The sequence below is a fragment of the Chiloscyllium punctatum genome, chromosome 7 (assembly GCF_047496795.1).
Source record: "Chiloscyllium punctatum isolate Juve2018m chromosome 7, sChiPun1.3, whole genome shotgun sequence".
Lineage (NCBI taxonomy): Eukaryota > Metazoa > Chordata > Chondrichthyes > Orectolobiformes > Hemiscylliidae > Chiloscyllium > Chiloscyllium punctatum.
The window spans coordinates 111020396-111042755 of record NC_092745.1 but is presented as its reverse complement, the minus strand read 5'-3'; the positions used below and the strand labels follow the sequence as shown (position 1 = coordinate 111042755).

The window sequence follows — 22360 nt, the reverse complement described above, 5'->3', positions numbered from 1 at the left end:
CTGGACACAGATTTATCTGCCACACTAACAAGGGCTTTTATATAGCCGTAACGATTGTGTTTCATGAGTCCAATATCCAGGGAGGAGGAACTGTGAATGTGTGAGTGTTTTGTTTGGCTGGGTTGAGTTATTACTATTTATTTGTTTGCTGTTAGGTATTTATTTATTTAGTTAAATAGCTAGATTTTTAAAAATTTTATACTTCTCTATATATGTTTATACATTCGTGTAGGTGGTGGGTTGGGGATTTTTTTTATTATTTGGGTTTAGTTTTGTACTATTTTTGTACTGTTTTGAATTGCATTGTTTTGTATTTGTTGTAATATTTAAAAATCTATTTTTTCTTAATAAAATATATTAAAAGAATTTTAAAAACTGTACCAATTAGGGAACTCATATTCTGAGGTCCACCTGGCTGACCTCGTTACAATCATTACATACCTCCCCCTTTGAGTTGGAAGACAAGGGTCAGTTTTTAGTTTTTTGTAGCTTCTCCTGGGTAGCTGCTAGTAGTAATTTTTGTCTTTGTTAGCACTGTAGGCAGTGCTCCACCCACACAGCCATGTCTGCATCCAATCCTGGCCACCAGACCTAACTTCTCTCCAATATCTTCATTTTGGAAACTCCTGGATGACCCTGGTAGAGTTCAGCCTATATCTGGTGGTGACCTTTGCTTGGTCCAAAAGTAATTTTGCTCCCAGTAATAATATGCCGGCCTCTACTGGGGGGTGATTGGGTAATTATCCAGCTGCAAAATGCGGTTTACCATTTGTTTAAAATCCCTACAAAGGCAAACCGACACATGGACTTCACAATCAGGCTGTTCCTTCTGCAACCTGGACTGGTTTGATGCCTTGCAGAATTGTGGAATTGCTTCCTGGTCAACATGCAAGGTGCGCTTCGGCTTCTTTGTATTGCCTAGAAATTCCTGAAAAACCTTTAGGTATTTAACGAGGATTTTTTCCAGTGTGTGCACTCTTCTGGATACATTATTACGAATTTTCTCACTCAATTTAGGTCTCGTGGGACTCTTGCTGTCTCATGTCCAAATACTCGCTGCAACTACAATGGATTGCGGGCCTAGATCCTGACAAACATTTTATCATTTGGTTGAGGTTTAGCTTTGTTTTGGGGTTTTGCTGTGGGCTGACCTATAGTCCCTCATTAAGGATATGGCCTGAGTGAGGCTATGCAATTACTTTTACTCACATAATTTTCCCCAAGCTTAGCTGGACTGGTGAGGGTGTCCACTTCCATCAGAATAGCTTGCAACTCATATAATCCACTTGCCAAATTACCCAACGATAAAGCCCGTTGTACTGCCTGTTTGAAGTCCAGTTGGGCTTCAGCTAGTAGATGCTCTTACATGGTTATATCATTGATCCCACTGCTGTCACCACTGAAATTACTCCACAGACGTTGATATCCTGTCAGCAAGTCACCCTTTATTTACACATGCATAGTCCTTGACACTGATCTAGCTCCCTCAGAGCCAGGTCTCAGAGTAAACAGGATATCTGACCCCCCCCCATTCTTTTCTCTTTTTTCTCTCTCAGAGTAAAGAGGGAACTCATATTCTCTAAAGTCCACCTGACTGACCCTGTTACAATCTCTACAAATGATAACCCCAAATGCAATTGTGTATAACTTTAGCATTGTCAGTTGTTTGGAATTGAAAACTGTCATAACTTTGGTTTTAATATGCTTGGAGAAGTTCATAGAATACATAAGCTGTTAAGTTTCTCCAAGAGTTGTGTAGTTTTTATTATCAAACACCCGGTGTTTCTTAATTAGATCTGGTGTTAATGAAAGGTTACATTGCTCTTTTCCAAACATTGTTTTCAATTTTAGGTTTATATTTCAGTGACACGAACTTGAGTGTTGTCAGTGGTTACTGAATAATTATGATAAATCCATTATAAACGGACTTAACAACATATATAAGCCATTCAATAAGGCTGCTGAACTAGAAGAGTGATCCCACTCCCATGCTGATAGTGCTCATCTTCAATTCCCGTCAGAAACAAAGTCAAACGTTTCTCTGGAAGTATGTTCCAGCTCACATCTGATAGGTTTTACTCCCCCGACTCTTTTAGTCACCATATATATATGCACCTGGGAATACTCTTCCTAATCCTGTTAGCTTTGCTCTCTCCCTTTCAAAAGCTTCTTCAAATCTTGTTGACTTTGGTCTCCAATCCTCCCCCTCACTTTCTAAAGTAATTCCCTTTTGGTGTCTGTGCTTTTCGTCTAAAACGCATTGGGAAAGTTCCTAAAGCAATCATGGCATAATTAAACATTTCCAATTAGGAAATAAATTCTGGTAATTAGATTATTTTTTCTGATATAAAAACACATTAAGTTGCATTATCATACCCGAAAGAAGCTAACAAGAATATAGCTTTGCGTGAGCTTAAAAACCTCGGAAAAGTGCTTTCTATCCAAGATTCACTTCCACTGTTGAAAGCCACTTGCTCTATATTCAACACCTTCCCACATCATTGGATTGAGGATGTCAGTTCAGCATAATGGCAGAATTGACGCTCTGCAATAAAATTTGAAACCTTACCCATGATCTAACAACCAATTTTGGCATGCAAATGTTTTTTTTTAAATGAGGAATTGCTTCTAGATGCAAAACTACCACAGTCACTTTGGTTCAAAATAAAAAGTACACCTAAAAATCTAGCCTGAAATTTTCTCCACGTGATTACGTCATAGCATAGTAGATCATGTACCGAAAATGGCAGTATTATCTGTTGCTATGCAACTGACATGCTATTATTTGTATCTATGTAAACGCATGCAAATTTGTGAGCCCGCACATTGAGATTTTTTTGTGCATTAGGACATTTATTGAATAATATTAGCTGTAAGATTCCTAATAACATTTTTATATAAAGTACAATGTTAGATTTTAAAAATCCACACACTGAAAGTCTGAAGTAAAACCATATTGCAGCATTTCTTTTCATTTTATAATTGTTGGAGGAAAGTTGATAATACTGAAATTAGTGAAATATTGTACTTAACAACTTAAACAATAAGGAGTTTTCTGATTCTATGTAATTATTAAAATTGGAAACAATGCTGAACATACATAATCTTCAGAAATCTTGTGATGTTCTGGTTGGCAAGCAACATAACACGTTAAGTTATTCCCTGCTTTCAAGCTGTTAACAACATTATAGACTATTTGAATTAATTTAGTCCTAATGACTTCTTTGTTGTAAATCTTTATAAGTCATGCTCTTGCTACCAAATAGATGCTGTATTTACTGCATAAAACCATTGGCTATTTAGCAAAAAGCTATGGAAAACAAAACTCACATTATTTGACATTAAAAGCAGTCTGACTAGGTTTTTACAAGATATAGTCAAGTACCATTAAAATAGGATCAAGGGGCCAGATTTTGGCAATTGATGTAGATTGTGCAAGTTGGGGAATTGTCTGATATACAACATCCACATGAATACAAAATCACCCAAATCCCAGATTTGCAGGCAGTGGGTAATGGGTGATGTTCAGAGCAACTAACACCAGATGCAACTGCAAGGAGGACTCAGATGTGAGGGAGTCCCAAGGTGGTTTGACTCGAAATTCACTCTTGCTTCGCTGGGGATTGGTCCCAATTGTTTCACGAGATGTTATGCCTTAAGGTTCTCAAATCTCATACTCTCTTTGTAACCACCCCCATCCTCTCATATCCTGGCACAGGGGTGGCAGGGCGGCTGAGTGATTAGCACTGCAGCCTCACAGCGCCAGGGACCCTGGTTTGATTCCAGCCTCGGGCGACTGTGTAGAGTTTGCACATTCTCCCCATGTCGGTGTGGGTTTCTTCCAGGTGCTCTGGTTTCCTCCCACAGTCCAAAGATGTGCAGGTCAGGTGGATTGGCTCTGCTAAATTGCCCATAATGTTAGGTGCATTAGTCAGAGGGAATTGGGTCTGGGTGGGTTACTCTTCAGAGGGTCGGTGTAGACTTGTTGGGCTAAATCCACACAGTAGAGAATCTAACTCCAATGACAACTCATGCCATATCCATCCCCTTCTCATACCTCCAACACAATTTAATATCAATTTATCTGACATCAATCATGGGCAGACCTCATAGGCCACATGGAGATAAAAACAAACTTGTAAAAATCTATGACAGCTCATATTACCTTGATAGTAAAAGAAGCTCCCAATTGTTAAGAAAATCTTCCCATGCGGTTCATTTCTTGTAAAACCAAACTTCTGTTCTTAGCCAAATTATACAACAGCTTCTTTGAATTTTTTATCAATCTGAATACTTTGACCCCCTGATTTGGATGACTGTAGCTTTTTAAAATAAGCCAAGCATTCATAATGACTACCACTGCGGGAAATGTCAACAAAAGTACTTGACTCAATTAGCTCCAACAGATATTAAACCAGCTGACCTGTCAACCAAAGCAGTCTAACAGAATTTTAAAAATAATTAGTGACAACTGCAACCAGTGCAAAGAACAGAGGATTTTAAAACTTCAGATCTTGACCAGTTAAACACATATTACCCAATTTTCAATTTACAAGGTGGTGCAAACAAAAAGAAAGACAGTGTTCATGGACTGAATAGAAAATGAGGTACTATTTCCCCAACTCATGTTAGACTTCACTGGAGCATGCAGTAGGCCTGGAACAGAAATATTAGCATACTAGCAAGTTGTTGCACTAAAATGCCAGAGTCAAGCTGGAAAACTCACTGCAGGTCAAGCAGGCATTAGAAGAGAAGGTGAGTCGACACTTCAGGTTGGAATATTTTGAAATGCCAATCAATGGGCACATCCTTACAGATAGAGTGAGGTATCCAGAAAAGTTGTCACCCAGTCTGCACTTTCTCTTGCCAATGATGATGAAACTGCACTGTGATCAGCAAATACAGTAAACTAGATTGAAAGAAATACAAAGAAATTGGTGCTTCACCTAGAAGGTATGTCTGCAGCCTTGGACAATGAGGAGGAGGTTGGTTTCATTGCATGGCTATATATTAGTTACCTTTTAAAGAGGTACTTAATATTCATCAGATGCCTGTATTCAATGTGTCATTCTTTTTTATTTATGAACAAATAGAATTTGGTTGTTACACCTATTTATATAACAAACAAGATACTATTATATGTCTGTCATAAAATGTCTCAATTCTGAACCAATAATTTCTGTCATATAAACCCTTTGAAATTTTATGTAATTTTTGAAACAATTGTGAAATTATTTGTGCCCGTAATGTAATCCAGACCTATCATGTCCATTAATTTGGCATCTATCTTGGCTCAGCACATTCATTTCTGAATCAGAAGGACACGAATTTGAGTTCCATTCAAGAAATTTGAGACCATAATCTAAACTGACATAGTGCAATACTGAGGAACTCCTGCATTGTCTGATGTGATACCTTTCAAGCAAAATATTAAATTAGAACTAAAAATAAAAAATGGCCTTTAAGGTCAATGGAACAGTATCACATGGCAATATCCAGATTATTGTGGAGTAGCTTCTGTGCTATTCTGGCCAATAATGATCCCTCAATCATAACTACTAAACCAGATTAACACATATATATATTTCATGGATATTGTAGGGCACAAAGTGACTGCCACACGTTCACCCTATCCATGCCCCTAATGATTTTATAACCTCTGTAAGGTCACGCCACAGCCTCCGACGCTCTAGGGACAAAAAGCCCAGCCTAGTCAGCCTGCCGTATAAGTCAAACCCTCCACTCCCGGCAACATCTTTGTAAATTTTTTTTGAATCCTCCCAAGTTTAACAACATCTTTTATGTACAAGGCCAACCAGAATTGTACACAGTATTCCAAAAGAGGCCTCACCAATGCTCTGTATAACCACAACATGACATTTTCCTATACTCAATGTTATGGACAATGAAGGCAAGTGTGCCAAATGCCTTCTTCACCACCCTGTCTACCTGCAACTCCACTTTCATGGAACCGTGCACCTGCACCTCTAGGTTTCTTTGTTTGGTAACATTCCCCAGGGCCCTATCATTTACTGTATAAATCCTGCCCTTGTTTGCCCTACCAAGCGCAACACCTCATATTTATCGAAATTAAACGATCTCTGCCACTCCTTGGTCCAATGGCCCATTTGAGCAAGATCCCATTTTGATCACCAGTAACAAAAACTGCACAAGTTACAAAGTGTTCATTTTCTGACTCAGATGAGAGATGGCAATAATCCAGTCATGTTGATTTTAATAAAGCACCACAAGAAGATCTATTGACAGCATATTTTTTTACGACATACATTATCTGCATTTGACAAACCTTTCAACAGATTTGCACTCCCATTTATCACATGTTGGATTTCATTTAGTTAATTCAAACAAAGGTGCTTAAATCTCTAATTTAGACCAAAGAGGCAATACCAACAGAATAATAAATCATTTCTTACAAATCTCTCCAGTAGCTTTGAGGCCACCGCTCATTAATCAAGTAGTGCATCAATGCCATAACATCTCCTCTGCTAAGAAGAATAAGACATTTAATTTTGATTTTAAACTTTTATTTAGGGGATACTTCCTGACCTAACCATTTGTCCTGAAGTTAAGAATGTCTGATTTTCAAGACTCATTTCAAATGTGTTGAACTCCACACTGCATGATTAATTCTTGTAAATATTAGGATGCAGTGTACTGCACAGTACACTGAACCATTTAAATTGCTAGATGAATTGATGTTTTTCTGTACACATCTTGACATAGAATACATAAAAAATAAGTCTTGATTTTAATTTGAAATTTTGACAGGATGGGGACTTTTAAAGAACACACGCTATTGAAATGCTTTGCAGAAGCTTATTTTACAGAGCAGCATGGTTTTTAACTGACTTACAACCTTATGTAAAAATTATAGCAATTCAAAATTAAATAAAAGGATGATATTATTTTACAATAATGCTGTTTAAAATTTCTTGAATAGGTGCCAAGGATGTAAAGCATTCAGATATTCAGATATGACAAGAAATCAAAACTACTACAGAACTGTGAGTCCAGTGATGCAAAGCAACAAGGCTGTAAACGTTAAACGGTGACTTTGCTTCCACCTAATGGTCCACCTTTAATAAACAAAATGATAGCAGAAACATGCATGTCCCCAAATCGTAATCACCATTAATTCCAAGTCTCTGCATTATGTGAGGTGACACTACATATTAAAGAAAAGAGGTGAATGACACCTTGTTTACAAATATGCCCTTTAGCATTTCTGTCAGTTTTAAGTCAGGGATACAGAAACTTAATAATGCTGTAGCCATTTAAAAGAATTTTTTTTTTAATGCAATGTTTCAAGGTTGTCAGGACACTATGGATGCTTGTTGGTCAATAAAGTATTTAAGACAGAAAATTTGCACACAGCAAGCTTCCATACACCACAGTGAAATAATTGACCAGGTAGTTTGCTTTTGGAGTTGATTGAGGGTAAACGTTGCCCTGGATACTTGGAAGAACCCTCCTGTTCTTCTTTGAGAGAATGCATTTCCCATCAACCTGAAAAGGTCAGGCAGGCATTACTTTGTAATTGAATCAAAAAAGGAAGCATTTTACAGTTGTCTGAAGTGGGCACAGAAGTATGCATTCCCAGCTGGGAGAGGCCAACAAGGCTGGAGTATAGGTCTTCAGTACATATGCCTGTAACTGGCATTAGTCTCTCTGCAAATGTAAACAGGGCACCTTGCATCTTTCACCAACAGCCTTAAAGAAATCAGTAGCAAAACACTTGTCTTCAGGGCAACCTGGTTTACATTTGCCTAAACTAATAATCTGTAGAAACACCTTCACCAAAATGTAGAAGTATAGAAATAAACTGCTAATTGTGGAGCTGGGAGAAGCAGGATTGGTCATCCAGCCACACTGCTAACATTGAATACCTTAGCCATCCCTCAATCCCCCAGAATTGTACAGCAAAGATTGTTTTGAGAATTCTGCATTAGAAACACATTTCAGAGAGTTAGTAGAACAGAAGAAAGAGACGTAAAGTATGAACATATATGGTTTTGATAACAAGGTAACTGGAAGGTGGAGGTTAGATCAGAGAGGTGCTGGAAAAGCACACCAGGTTTCCAGCATCTGCAGTCCTCACCTTTGCCTAATTGAAAGGTGGAGACATTCTTGAATCAAGTATAACACAAAAGTAGATTGCAGAGTATTAGGGCTTTTTATCACAGAAATCATCATTTTTAATCAAAATTATCAGCAGAAAAAGCTTCACCCATAATTTTTCTTCAGGTGACCTTGGAAATAACTGCTTTTAATAAAAGCTGCAGATGTACAAGAAACCAAATTGATTGAATATACTCACAAATGAAGTCAATTAAATGATTTTGCAAAGTGGAATCAACATATCACTTTGACACATCTAATCTGTAAATGCCTAGATGTTAGGAACCTGCAATAATGACAAGATTTTCTTTATAGACGCATTCTAAGTACATTAGAAAAACAACATGCCAAGCACCTGGAGCACTGAAAGAAACAAAATAGTAAACTATTCAGCAGAAAAAGTCTTTACTGGATATTGAGATAGAGTGCAGGTCTGAAATAAACTTGGAAGACAATTGAAAATACTTTTCATATAAAATTGCTAGTGTGACCTGCTGCTTTCGTTCAATTTAGAAGCTTGAGCAGGAACAGGTCATTTGGTCCCTCCAACCTGCTCTGTCATCCAGTAAGATGATGACTGTCACCTTAACTCTACTTTCCTGCCCTCCCCCTTCTCCCCACTCCCTCACATAGCCTTGAACTTCCGTATTAATCAGAAATCTGTCCAGCTCATCCTTGAATACACTCAATAATCCAACTTCCACTGTGGGCTCTGGAATATCGAATTCCAAATATAAACAACCCCCTCAGAGAAGAATTCCTCTTGCATCTACAGCTTAAATTGGAGAACCCTTATTTTTAAACTTTGCCTCTTGATTCCCTCAGTTGGCATTGTCAGCAATGGGGAACTATAGGCTGTCCAAGCTCACAAATATTTCAACGCTTCAGTATATTCATTTCCTTTACAGAGATTGGGATCCCACATATGAATGTTGACAGCTTTTGGTAAATGAGCCATGTTACAAGCTTTGCAAGTCTGACAGCATTTGTGGAGAGAAAGCTGAGTTAACATTTTGAGTCCGGTGACTCTTTAACAGAATTAGAGAACCTGAAGAGTCACAAGGCATGAAACGTTAACTCCACTTTTTGTTTGCTGCAGATGCTGCCAGATGTGCTGAGTTCTGCCAGCAACTTCTGTTTTTGTTTCAGATCTCCAGCATCTGCAGCTATTTGCAGTATTTTCGTATTTGAAGCTTGACTGATTATCTTAAAGTTACATCAACAACCAATTCAAGACACAATTGCTTTAATAATTGATTTGAGCAAGTTCCCAATGACACTGATTAGGTTAGTCTTCCAATAGTTCTGTGTTCTGTCTCCCTCCTCTCTTAAAACTGACTTTTAGGTCCCTCTTGTGGCACAGTGGTAGTGTCCCTATACCTGGATCAGGAGACCTGGGTTCAAGTCCAACCTGCTCGAGAGGTGTGTAATAATATCTCTGAATAGGTTGATTAGAAAAATAGTTTAAAAAAATTTGTTTGGGCCCCCTTGTGCCACAATTGCAGCTTTCCTATTCCAAGCCTGGGAGGGCTGGGTTGAAGTCCCACTTGCTCCAGAGGTATGTAATACAATCTCTAAACAGGTAATTAGAAAAATAGGTTAGATAAACAACAGTCTTCCAATCAACAATGACATTCCCAGAATCTCAGAAATTTTGGAAGATTACAACCATTCACACTCTCTGTTGCTAATTGTTTTTAAAGCAAAAGGATGCTACCTATCAGGCATAAGTACCTTATTCTCAATTTTCACCACATTAACATATTGTCAGGAGAAGTGGCTCAGCCAATCAACCCATTCCTGAGTTGCATATCCATAAATTTGTGCAATGTCCTCATAAACCTCCTCTGCACCTTCTTGAGTCGCTCTATTCTTTTCATCATATGTCAACCAGAACTGCATAAAGTATTTTGCCAATATCTGATTTTGCATAGAGATTTAGCATAACTTTCTGACTTTTTAATTCTATTCCACTAGAAATACAGCCTGCTGCTTTTTTTATATATCAAGTATTGTTAACCACTGCTGCACTTTGGGTCCTATTGTTTTATGCTGTCTTAAGTAACCATGTTCATTGATTGTTAATTTAAAATATTAAAATGTCTTTCCAAAGATTTATTTCAAAAGATTCATTAATTAATTAAAGTGCATATTAATGATCAAAACTAGGTAATATTCAGACACCGCATGTTCAGAGTGCTGATGTGCTCTTCTGTAACACAACAAAACAAGCAGCAGTGAAAGACTGAGACCAGACTTCATATCACAAGAAAGTGGGCCTCTATTGTGGCAAACTTGGAAATTCTAAGTCCCAGCCCTGAACTGGACTTTTCTCATTGTTGCCACAGCAGGACTGGGGGCAGACTGTAGCTCAGGTATGTGTGGTCCCCAGAAGCAGCTGGCCTTTCCAATACTTTCACAACATTCAGCACCATTCATGACTTCTCAGATACTCAAGCAGTCTATGTCCAAATGCAGCAAACCTGAACAATATCCAGGCTTGAACCAACAAGTGGCAAGTAACATTCACGCTGTACAAGTGCCAGGCTAAGACCATCTCTGACAAGAGGGGATGTGAGGAGAAACTCTTTTACACAGAGGGTAGTGGGCGCCCAGAATTCACTGCTGAGTTTGTGGTGGAGACAGAGACCCTAAACTCTTCTAAAAAGTATCTGGATCTGCTCTTTAAGTGCTGTAAGATGCAGAGTTATGCACCGTGAGCAGGAAGATGGAAATAGACAGAGCATCTGGGCGTCTTCGGGTCAGCATGGTCAAGAAGGGCCAGATGGCCTCTTTCTGTGCTGTATCATTTCGGTGGTTCTATGGTTCAATTGGATCTGTTGGTGTGGAGAGGGAAGGGCAAGGTGTCATATGTAGGTGTATGCCTTAGCATGAGCTGGCACTGAGTTAGCATAGAGGCTATAGGGGCCCTGGGCATGATTGGGGGCAAAAGAATATCAGGGCCCCGGATGTGGTTACAATAGCATCACGATAGCTATGAGGGGATATGAGGGTAGGTAGATAGTGTTATGGGCCAGACCAACTCTCCTCAAATATATAAAGAAAGTAGCCTAGACCCTAACTTTTCCTTATTTTACAGGAAAATGTAAATGTGAATTTTTGCATTCCAGGCACAATTCAATTGATCAAACTACTCAATGTCAAGAAAAACACAATTTATTCTTTCACTACAGTAAAAATATAACAAAAGAAAAAAGAAAAGAATTGGCTAAGCTGTCACTCTATTGAAATGCTTAATAAAACATTAGATTATTTAGCTACTAAACTGTAACTGTTCCAACATTGTAACATCCCATAAAGGCATCCTTGGCAAAAGGAAAATTCAGAAAATAGATTGCTTTACATGCAACTCCAACAGCCCAGGAGGGAAAAACATCAAGAGAAAACTCAGAAAGAATGTAGCAGGAGAGATGTACTGCTGCAACAAACCCAGCAACAACTGCCACTGAAAAAGTAAGAAACTAAAAATCCTGTTTCTGTGAGAGATTGACCACACCATTCAGGCTGTTTCTATTATTCCAGCTTTAGAAACAAAACCCAAGGCCTCACAAGTTGTTTATTTTATTGGCTTTCCAAATAAACAGCTCCACATTGCAGTCTTAAATTCTCACATTAATAAAAACAAAATAGATCTGAAAGCCACATTATTATCACAAGGGGCACAGGTTGGCATGAAAGGTGCGTAGACTATTGGGATGGTTGACATGGGTGAAGCATGAAGAGAGGGGCAAGAGGATGAGAGCAGAAGAGGTATTTTATGTTTTAATCTCTATCTTTCAACACTTGAATATGACACTAGTGTCCCAATGCTAATTTCTGCACAAAACAGCTCAGGAGGTAACACCCTTCATTCTTCCTGGGTCACCTGGCTAACTCTTAGCACAGTCCATACCCAAAACCTGACAAAAATGGGGTTTGTGTGTGCCTACATTTGAAGGTTATCTTTGTAGAGGCTGGATTTCTCCCACCTCTGCGCACTTGATCCAGGAATGAAACTCAAGGCCTGAGCTTTCACAATGCAGGCTGTTTGAACCATTACACCTGAACTGGATCTTATATAAGTATGGGACTATCGCACATACATCAAATATTTTGTGAGTAAGACTTCATTGACTTACTTATTGAGTCAAATTTTTACTAAATGGCTTTAAACAGTTGAATCCTAATTCAAAATAATGAACGGTTAAAAGAAGTAAATTGCACATGTACGCACTGAAAACTATATTTATGCTATTTAAACTGAAATGGTATTCCACATTGTTGAAGAAGGTAGAAGCATCAATACAGATGGTGAACTAACCTATACCAATGAAGACTGCTTCATATCCATCTCGTTTCAATGTGTCCAACGTCATTCCTTCAATTCCCAAACCTTTGCCAAAGACAATCTAACAGGATCATAAAACAAAAATGATTATCTGCTTTTGCATTTACACTTACTAGTTCTTTAAGTAAAGAAACAGACCTTGATATAAACCCTTAAATAAAGGCAAAAACTTGCAGACGCTAGCAATCTGCATAAACAAAGAGAATGCTGGAGAAACTCGGCAGGTCTGGCAGCATCTGAGGAGACAGAAATAGACATTTTCAGTCTGGCATGACTCTTCTTCTTCTGCCTGCTGAGTGTATCCAGTTTTTTTTGCATTTATTTCATGATGGAAACACTGTGACTCCAAAAACGCATCAGAGGTTGGGAATTCTATGGCGTGTAACTCATCCCTTTCCTTCCTAAAGTCCAGTCACAAATCAGAATTGCAATATAGTGCTCTCCATTTGCTTGGATACTGCAAATACTCAGAAACTTCAACATAGCAGCTTGCTTGATTGACACCCTATCTACTATCTTCAATACTCCCTCCCACTGATGCACTGACAGCAGGTATGTACCAACTACAAGACAACACTGCAGTAACTCAGCAAGACTCCTTAAGTAATACTTTCCACCAACTCTATCATCGAGGAGATACGGGCTGCAGGCACAGAGGAAAACTACCACCTGGAAGATCCAATCCAAGCCACACAATATCCCAATTTGGAACTATGTTACTTTTCCTTCACTGTCTCTGGCTCAAAATCCTGGATCTTGCTGTTTATCAGAACAATGAGTGCACCAACACCACATGGACTGTCGTAGTTCAATACTGCAACTCACCATTACTTTTCCTAGGGTAGTAAGGATGGGAAATGAATGCTGGCACAGTCATCAATGCCCACATCTTATGAACAAATACTTTGAAAGAATAATTTACCACACTACAACCTTTTCTAAAATTAGACGTTATTATTTCCTTTAAAATGTTTAAACTGTCGGCTACAATTAAAAGAAATGGAGAATTCATTAATGCAATAAATAAATGTGAGAACTTTTTTTAACTCTAAAACATAGTGAGAGAATATTGACCTGCGATGGAAATAGGCACTCATTTCGAGATCTGTTGTGAAAAGATCATAGCTGTGATTTTATTTTATACAAGCTTTAGCTATAAAATCACATTTGGATTATCTGCTGGTCATTTGAGTAAAAAAAAACTGCTATTTAAAAATTTTAAATTCAGTTACTTTCTTACTCATTTTTAATATGTAAAATATAAAACTAAGCTACAAACGCAGCTCAGTTAAAAGAAAACAATTTTTAATTAATTATGCTGAATATGTTCAACATTTTAGGAAATTGTTCCTTTCAGATAATTAATCACATGCCGCCAAATAAAGACAGAACTATTGATTGCCCTTTCCTGGTGGCATTCAAACTGCAGACAGACAAATGCTCCGAACTAAATCAGGTATCCTTTCCAATGTGACAATTCTGTGATTTTTAATTGTGCTTTGCTAATGTATGTGACATTTCACTGTTAATCTTCAGTGAATTTCAGGCCATTTCTGATGCTCTTTGCATGTAAGATAATTGTGTTATTCCATTACCTTCACACCAAGGTCTTTCATCAGCTTGATCTCAAACTTGACAACATCATAAGGCAATCTGAATTGAGGAATCTCAGATGTGCTACAAAAAAACAAGGAAAGACTGTTTCATTTTTTCTTGATTTCCTGCAAAATGCTTTTTTTCAAAAGTAAATCTACATTTATATCACACTCGTGTTTCTTAAAATTAAAACAGCGTCGTAGTTGTCCAGAAAGAATGACAGTTTATGATAATTTCACAATTTGATTTAAAATCTCATACCACTAAAAGAACTTTTCATTTTAAGTTGATTATGATACATTAATTATGTAAAAATACATTTAATGTTAGTGATTTTTTGAGATTTAATGTATTTAAAGTCTGTGCCTTAGTCATAACCTTTTGTAAATTGGTGGCTTAATTTTTAGATTTTGTACTACTTACAAGCAGCAAAGTCTGAAATAAAAACAAAAAAAATGTTGAAAATACTCAGCGTATCCAGAAGCACCTATGGGGAGTAACAGGAGTAACATTTGCTACACCATCAGAATTGAAAGAAAAATAGAATTGTATTTGCTTTTAAGCCAATAGAATGGATGTTCCTTTCCCCTGATTCCTTCCATTGGTTTAAAAACTCTTACACTTTGATTCTTCATTCTGGTCTGGTGAAAGGGCATCAACCTGAAACACTGGCCAGGATTTTATCACTGGAATTTGGCACTGCTGCCTGTTTATTCTTTCATGGGATATGAGCATCACTGGAAAGTCCAGCGTTTGTTGCCAATCCCTGATTTGCCTCTCCTTACTCAGTCATTTCAGAGGGTAGTTAAAAATCAACAACACTCCTGAGGGCCTGAAGTCAGATGTAGACTAGACCAGGTAAGAATGGCAGATTTCCTTACATAAAACAGAATGAACCAAATGGGTTTCTACCATAAATTGATGATAGCTATTTTGGTCACCATTTCTAAGAATAGCATTTTATTCCTGATTTTATTAACTGAATTTAAATTCCATAATTAAATTCAGACTTATGTACCTGAAGCATTAACCCAAGCTTCTGAAAGACTAGTCTGGTGGCATTACCAATATGCCACAAACCCAGGCACACAGAAAATCCAGGTGATGATATCAGATCACAGACATCACACTGGAATGCTGGAAATATTCAGCATCAGGTAGCATGTGGGGAAAGAAAGAGTTAGCATGTCAGGTCATCATGACCTTTCATCATGTAGTAGTCTACTAGGCAATGTAATTGGCACCCTGACCGCCATTTAAAAAAGAATGGGCAATTGAGCTTGTTAACAATTGATCCAAATAGTGTGTTGTCAAGGCCATTATGTAGTTGATGGGGAAGGCAGGCTGTGGTTTTTCTCCAAACGGTGAAAAAGCATGAAAGAAGAAGAGGCACCTCCTTTAGGAAGCACTCGCTCCAAGATCGAGTCTGGACCCACAGGTTGTGCCATGTCTGGTCTCCAACATCTGACAGGCCATCACTCCTTAAGTTGTCCAATCCATTCTTGTCCAAATTTCCTGAACGTAGCAGAATCCAGAATCCACTGACCTCTCCATCTGCTAATAACTTTATCAGCTGCCACTACAGAATTCTGGAACTGTTGGTACTGCAACCAATGGCAGCTAATCAGATTAGGAGAGCATTTGTAAAATATCATTACACAAGATGTGAGCATCAGTATCAAGACCAGTATTTGGTGCATATCCTTAGTTGTCTTCTTACTGAGTAGCTTGCTAAACCATTTCAGAAGCCAGCAGGAGTCAACCACATTACTGAGGCTTACATTCAGATACAGGCCAGATGAGGTAATGGCAGACTTCCTTCCCAAAAGAACATTATTGATGTAGATGGGCTTTAATTAAAATCAACAATAGTCACCAGGTCACTACTAAAATTTGCTTTTTATTGAAGGTATTTATATATTCTCACTGACTTCAAATTTCAAAATCTGCCATAGTGGGATTTAAGCACATGTCCAAAATGCTTGAGACAAAATATTATCAGTTTAGTGACATTACCATGATAATGCCACCACCTCCTCTAAATTTCCTACAACTGAGGGGCAGTGTCCCTCACTGAACCCTTCAAAGCCACAAGATGCACAGTATCACATTTTGTTAAAAACTCAGGAAGGTCGGACTGACCTTGCTAACCATTGAATCATTGCATTTTACAGCACAGAAGGAGGTCAAGCAGCTTCTTGTGTCAATTCAGGCTCTTTGAAAGAGTTATTTAATTAGTCCCAGTCCCCCACTCTTTCTCGAGTACCCTGCCATGTTTTTCTTCTCCAGTAATTATTCTTTCTAATTAATTTTTGTTTGCTTTCACCTCCCTTTCAGACAGTGCATTCTAGATCGAAGTAACTCACTGCCTGAAAAAAACTTCCCTCACTCATTTGCAAAGTACCTTAAGGCTGCATCCTCTGCTTACTGGCCCATCTGTTAGTTTAGGCATCAAATACTTCAAAGTCAGATAGAGCAAGCTAGCTGTAAAATCAGACATCCTTTTCAACCATGGCATGCCTGAGTTTTGACATCAAATAAGCACTAGTTTAAATTTCCTTCCATTTTACACACTGAATGCATCATCAGTGATGAGTAATCAAATTATGGTTATTCATAGCATGGCATAATAGCACAACTCCAGACAACTAAGATATTGTTAGTATGTTATGTGATTGTAGTAACGCATGGTTTAATACAATGGGCTTTTTTGTTTAGAGTTTTAGTCAGAGAACTAACTTATTTTAAATAAACTATTACTTTGGTACATGTGAGAATATTATACATCTGTTAAACAATACTGAATTCCAATGGATCATTAGGCAGAATTAAACCTTAAAGTACAGTATGTAAAACATATGCATTACAGAGATTTGAGTTGAAATGCATTGGACTATTCCTAACAATTTTTCAATTTGGCTATAATTAATGAAGAACTGACAATCCTGACTGATTTTACAAACAATTTGTGTGTATTAAACAAAGCAATAGTAAGTAAAGCACAATAACCTAGTGTTAACCTGTATGATGAGACAATTTTTAAACACTATGGAATGGAGATTACTGCATATCTACAGTTACATTTAGCTTTATTCTATTTTATTGAGTTGCTCATGAAAAGGCAATATCAGGTCAGCCAGTTTGTACAAACATTTTACATCATGAAACTTTATGATTGATCGATGAATAGTACAAATGACACCATGAAGTGGTAAAAACAAATTAATTATCTGTTGGTGGACTACCTCCCCATTCCCAATTGAGGGAAGACATTTTCATTTCCCAGGATAAGACAACTGAATTCTTGTGAGCACCACTTCAAGATCTACCAGAATCCCAAATGAAAACAGTACATCTGTACCTTCATTTGCTAAATGATTCACAACTCTTGGTACAAAATTTTGGTTCACCACTGGTATGAGACAAAGGCTACAAAATGTGACTCCTAAATGCAGCTAGGATTGCCAGTGTAGACATCAAAATGGTAACTATGCCATTCATGCTTACTTCTGCTGCAAGCCATGCCAGGCACTATTTTCATCAACGTGCTACTGAGTGCAAAAGGAGCATTTGCTAGACAAATGCAGGGGTAATTTGTTACATCAATCAATGCCAGCTGTGCAATTTTGGAGCTCAACACCTCCTACAGAATATACACAACTGAATATATACTCAGTTGCAGGGGACCACCAGCCTGCTAACCCTTCCCTAACCAGCTCAATTTAAATGGATGACCAACTTTTTTTAAAATTCATTCACAGGAATGACAGCATCACTGGTTAGGTAGTATTTATTGCCTGTCCCTAATTGCCCAGAAGGATGTTAAAAGTCAACCACATGGCTGTGGGTCTGCAGTCACATGTAGGCCAGACCAGGTAAGGATGACAATTTCCCTTCCATAAAGGACATGCGTGAACCAGATGGGTTTTCCCAACAATTGACAATGGATTCATGGTCATCATTAGATTCTTAACTCCAGATATTTATTGAATTCAAATTTCAATATCTGCAATAGTGGGATTCAAACCCAGGTCCCCAGGACGTTACCTGGATCAACAGTCCAGTGATAGTACCACTAGGCCATCACCTTCACTCTTTACCAATTTGTTGCTATTTGCTTTTTATTGGCTCTTGCTGCAAATTCAGACATCACGGCTCCTTGAGAGTTAGCTTGGTCTATATAGAGTGATCTGTTGTGGAAAGTGCTAAAGCACCAGAGTTCAAATACGCAGCACAATCTATTCTCTCTTGGATGCTCATGAGGCCACACCTGGAGTACTGCGTGTAGTTTGGTCTCCTTACTTGAGAAAGGATGTACTAGCAACAGAGGGAGTGCATATGAGGTTCACTAGGTTGATTCCAGAGTTGAGGGGGTTGGCTTATGAGAATAGACTGAAGAGACTGGGATTATCTTCATTGGAATTTAGAAGAATGAGGGGAGATCTTATAGAATAATATAAAATTATGAAGGGAATAGATCAGATAGAAGTAGAGAGGATGGTTCCACTGGGAGGTGTAACTCGGACAAGAAGGCATTGCCTCAAACTTAGGGTGAGCAGATTTAGGACTGAACTGATGAGGAATTTCTTCACCCAGAGGTTGTGAATCCAAGGATTTCCTTGCCCAGTGCAGAAAACTCATAGAGTCATAGAGATGTACAGTAGGGAAATAGACCCTTCGGTCCAACTTGTCCTTGCCAACCAGATATCCCAACGCAGTCTAGTCCCCCTTGCCAGCACCCAGCACATATCCCTCCAAATCCTTCCTATTCATATACCCATCCAGATGCCTTTTAAATGCTGCAATTGTACTAGCCTCCACCACTTCTTCTGGCAGCCCATTCCATACATGCACCACCCTCTGCGTGAAAAAGTTGCCCCTTAGCTCTCTTTTGTATATTTTCCCTCTCACCCTAGACCTATGCCCTCCCCCACCTAAGGGAAAAGACTTTGTCTATTTATCCTATCCATGCCCTTCATGATTTTATAAACCTCTATAAGGTCAACCCTCAGCCTTGGATGCTCCAGGGAAAACTGCCCTAGCCTATTCAACCTCTCCCTATAGCTGAAATCCTCCAACCCTGGCAACATCCTTGTAAATATTTTCTGAACCCTTTCAAGTTTCACAACATCTTTCCGATAGGAAGGAGACCAGGATTGCCTGCAATATTCCAACAGTGGCCTAACCAATGTCTTGTACAGCCATAACATGACCTCCCAACTCCTGAACTCAGTACTCTGACCAATAAAGGAAAACATACCAAACACCTTCTTCACTATCCTATCTACCTGTGATGCCACTTTCAAGTAGCTATGCACCTGCACTCCAAGGTCTCTTTGTTCAGCAATACTCCCTAGGACCTTACCATAAAGTGTGTAAGTCCTGCTAAGATTGGTTTTCCCAAAATGCAGTGCCTCATGTTTATCTAAATTAAACTCCATCTGCCACTTCTCAGGCTGTCGTTGAGGCTCCCTCAGTAAATGCTTTCAAAGCTAAGATAGATAATTTTTTTGAACAGTAAAGGAATTAAGAGTTATGGTGAGAGGGCGAGCAAGTAGAATTGAGTCCACGAAAAGGTCATCCATGATCTTATTGAATGGCGGAGCAGGCTTGAACAGCCAGATGGCCTACTCCTGCTCCTAGTTCTTATGTTCATATGTCCTCTGCCATGTATAATTTGGAAATCTGAAGAGATTACAAGTAGAGAAGAAACTGGAGTGTGAGAAGGAGGTTCATTCCTAACTATACCAACTTCTTCCATGGTTTAAGTCAATTTGCTGCCTAAGGTGAGCAATGGCCATTCCAATGATGGCAAATATATTTTCTTCCACCTTGGATAAGGTCATGGAGCCACACTCATCCATTTTTGATTAGGGCCTGTTGACTTTTGCAAACAAAAGCCAGGTGCATCAGGGAGAATGGTGTAATGTATTTAAGGGATACAGCAATCTGGTGGAATAGCTAGGTGTCTGTGCATGTTGTGAGATGTGGTTTGAAGCTTGCAGTACTGTTAAATGTGTGAGGGCAAGTGCAGCTATGAATAATAGGTGTGGCTCATGTTTGATAGAGGTTGTTTGTAGGCAAGTGATGAGAAGTTGGACTAGCGCATCAAATAGTTGGAGAGTTTTGTATGGCTGCTACTGAGAGGTGCTTTTTGAAGATATCTTCACTGACTTTGACTGGCCGTGTTAGGTCATTGAATCTTATTTGCTGTTTCACCCCGGGCATTAACTTCATGGGGATAAGGTCATGTAGGTACCTCTGACCCTATCACTTATGTGACTCCCTTGTCTTTGCAAGGTTGTCTGCAGGCCCCTTGTAGATGATCATTTCTCTATTGTCTGCATCTCTTCTATCAAAATGCCAAGTGCAGCACTGAAGTGCCCGGGAGCACTCTCTCCCCAGTTGCACTGTGATTTATTTTTCTTGCAGCTCTTTCGTAAAAACAGTTCCAAGAAATGCTGCAACCAGAATTCACTGCTTATTTTAGAGCTTAAAGAGATATAAAGCTCATCCAAACCTAAATCTCATCCCAAGGCATGCAGTCATTCAAATGATGCATTTAGCATTGGTTACATGCAAACTAACATGCAACAAGAGGTTGGAGTGTTACCTGCATTGAAATTAAAGTGCATGGGATAGTTGCTCATCACAACACTGTTATCATGGGTTATCCAGTTCTGCATCCCTGCCACCAAAATTCTATATTCAAATTTAATAGCTTTGGAGAAAATTAAGATGAATGGGCAAAAAAAATCTAGAAAATTTCTTGAAACTAATCATAAAACATTGTAATTCCCTCAGCTACCTTTGTCAAAGCTGAACGACTAGAAGAGGCTGGGATGAAGGGAAAGGGCCCCTTACATGCAGACACGAATCTGCAATAGTGGTGATGTAGCGCAACACTTCAATGGTTTTGAAGTATCAGATGCTGACAAATGATGTGTGCCATGCCAAGTTCAGCTCACTTGGTCAGCACTCGTGACATGCCTGCAAGAAGGTGCAGCCAAGATCCAGGCTACAGTAGACGTACTCCTGCCCCTGATTTATGTAAGCTTTATGTTGCTGGTAGTCACTGGTGATCTTACAGCAGATGGCACAGCTTGGCATTCTCCCCTCTGCTGACTCAGAGTCTGAGAAAGAAAAGTTACCGCAGCCATTCCCTGCTGGGCTTTCCACAGTCTGCAGAAATGGTTAGTGGCAGCTTGGTAGGCGGCTCCAAACAGGCAAACCCGATCACTTCAGCACGCCTTCTTTCATGCACCTCCATGTAAAACATGACTTGCTGTGATTATGATGATTCTGAAGAGTGCTCCAGCTTAAAGGTGATGCAGGTACTTCTAATTATGATCTCACCTAAGGCTGCTGTTTAGTTGTCATTGGGAAGAAAAGCACTGATCCACAACATTTGCCACAATGTCATTTGCTCCTTCACTGTGCAGGTATTAGGGTGCAGGTGTTGGACAGTGGGCTGCAATCACCTCTTGGGCCATTTGACATTCTTAGCAAACTTCTTGGCCCCTCTTCCTCTATCACATCTTCACCACTTATTCCTGGTTTCAGACCTTCAGTGCCAATGAAGGAAGCAACTGTGATAATCAATTAAGATAGTAAATAAATATTTACACCTGACACAAAGGCTCATGAGAATCTAAGTGCCACCTTAAAGCAAAAATAGCTACCCCTTAAAATTCATTTGCTTTTTATATACCTTTCTGCCTGATATTAGACCTCATGCTCCTCCAAGATTCATTGTCATATTTGTACTCAACAGGCCCCAAGTTCATGAAACAATATTGTGGCTTCAAAAACCTGCCTCCTCTTCACTTAGAAGTGAACAAGTGGAAAATTGGAACGACTGATTTTCATATTTTCATCAGCCTACTACCATGACAAATCTGGATGGTTACAGGATGCATATTAATCCATAATGTCAACAAAGCAAAAGCGCATAGCATCGCATCATTAGATTGAGGCCTACACTTACCGTTTGATAACTACTGAGTCAATGCAACAATTCATGTAATTAGACTGTTGTTAGATACAATTTTTTTTGTAGGTTGTCATCAGAAAAAAACTGCCATATTTTCCACCACGCTGATAATAATCACAAATGGAATTGTAATCGGTTAAAATTCAAAGCAGCTAGATGCTATTGTTTCACCATTTCACAGACCTTCTGGATTGGTAAAGATTTTTGATTTGTCCTAAATCCTACTAATGACAATTTCACCGAACATATTGTCAACATAATTTAGTATAGCACTTTAGACATTT

The 22360-nt window shown here is 38.8% G+C and overlaps 1 protein-coding gene across 1 annotated transcript in view; it reads right to left on the bottom strand.

Annotated features, from left to right (window-relative positions):
• Window positions 1-22360, bottom strand: part of LOC140480044 (dihydropyrimidine dehydrogenase [NADP(+)]-like) — a 731044-nt gene that overhangs the window by 409509 nt on the left and 299175 nt on the right. The window contains exons 7-8 of the mRNA XM_072574601.1: window positions 14083-14164; window positions 12461-12548 (exon numbers count right to left, since the gene is read on the bottom strand). Coding sequence (XP_072430702.1) covers window positions 12461-12548; window positions 14083-14164 — 170 coding nt within the window. The remainder of the gene's footprint in view (window positions 1-12460; window positions 12549-14082; window positions 14165-22360) is intronic.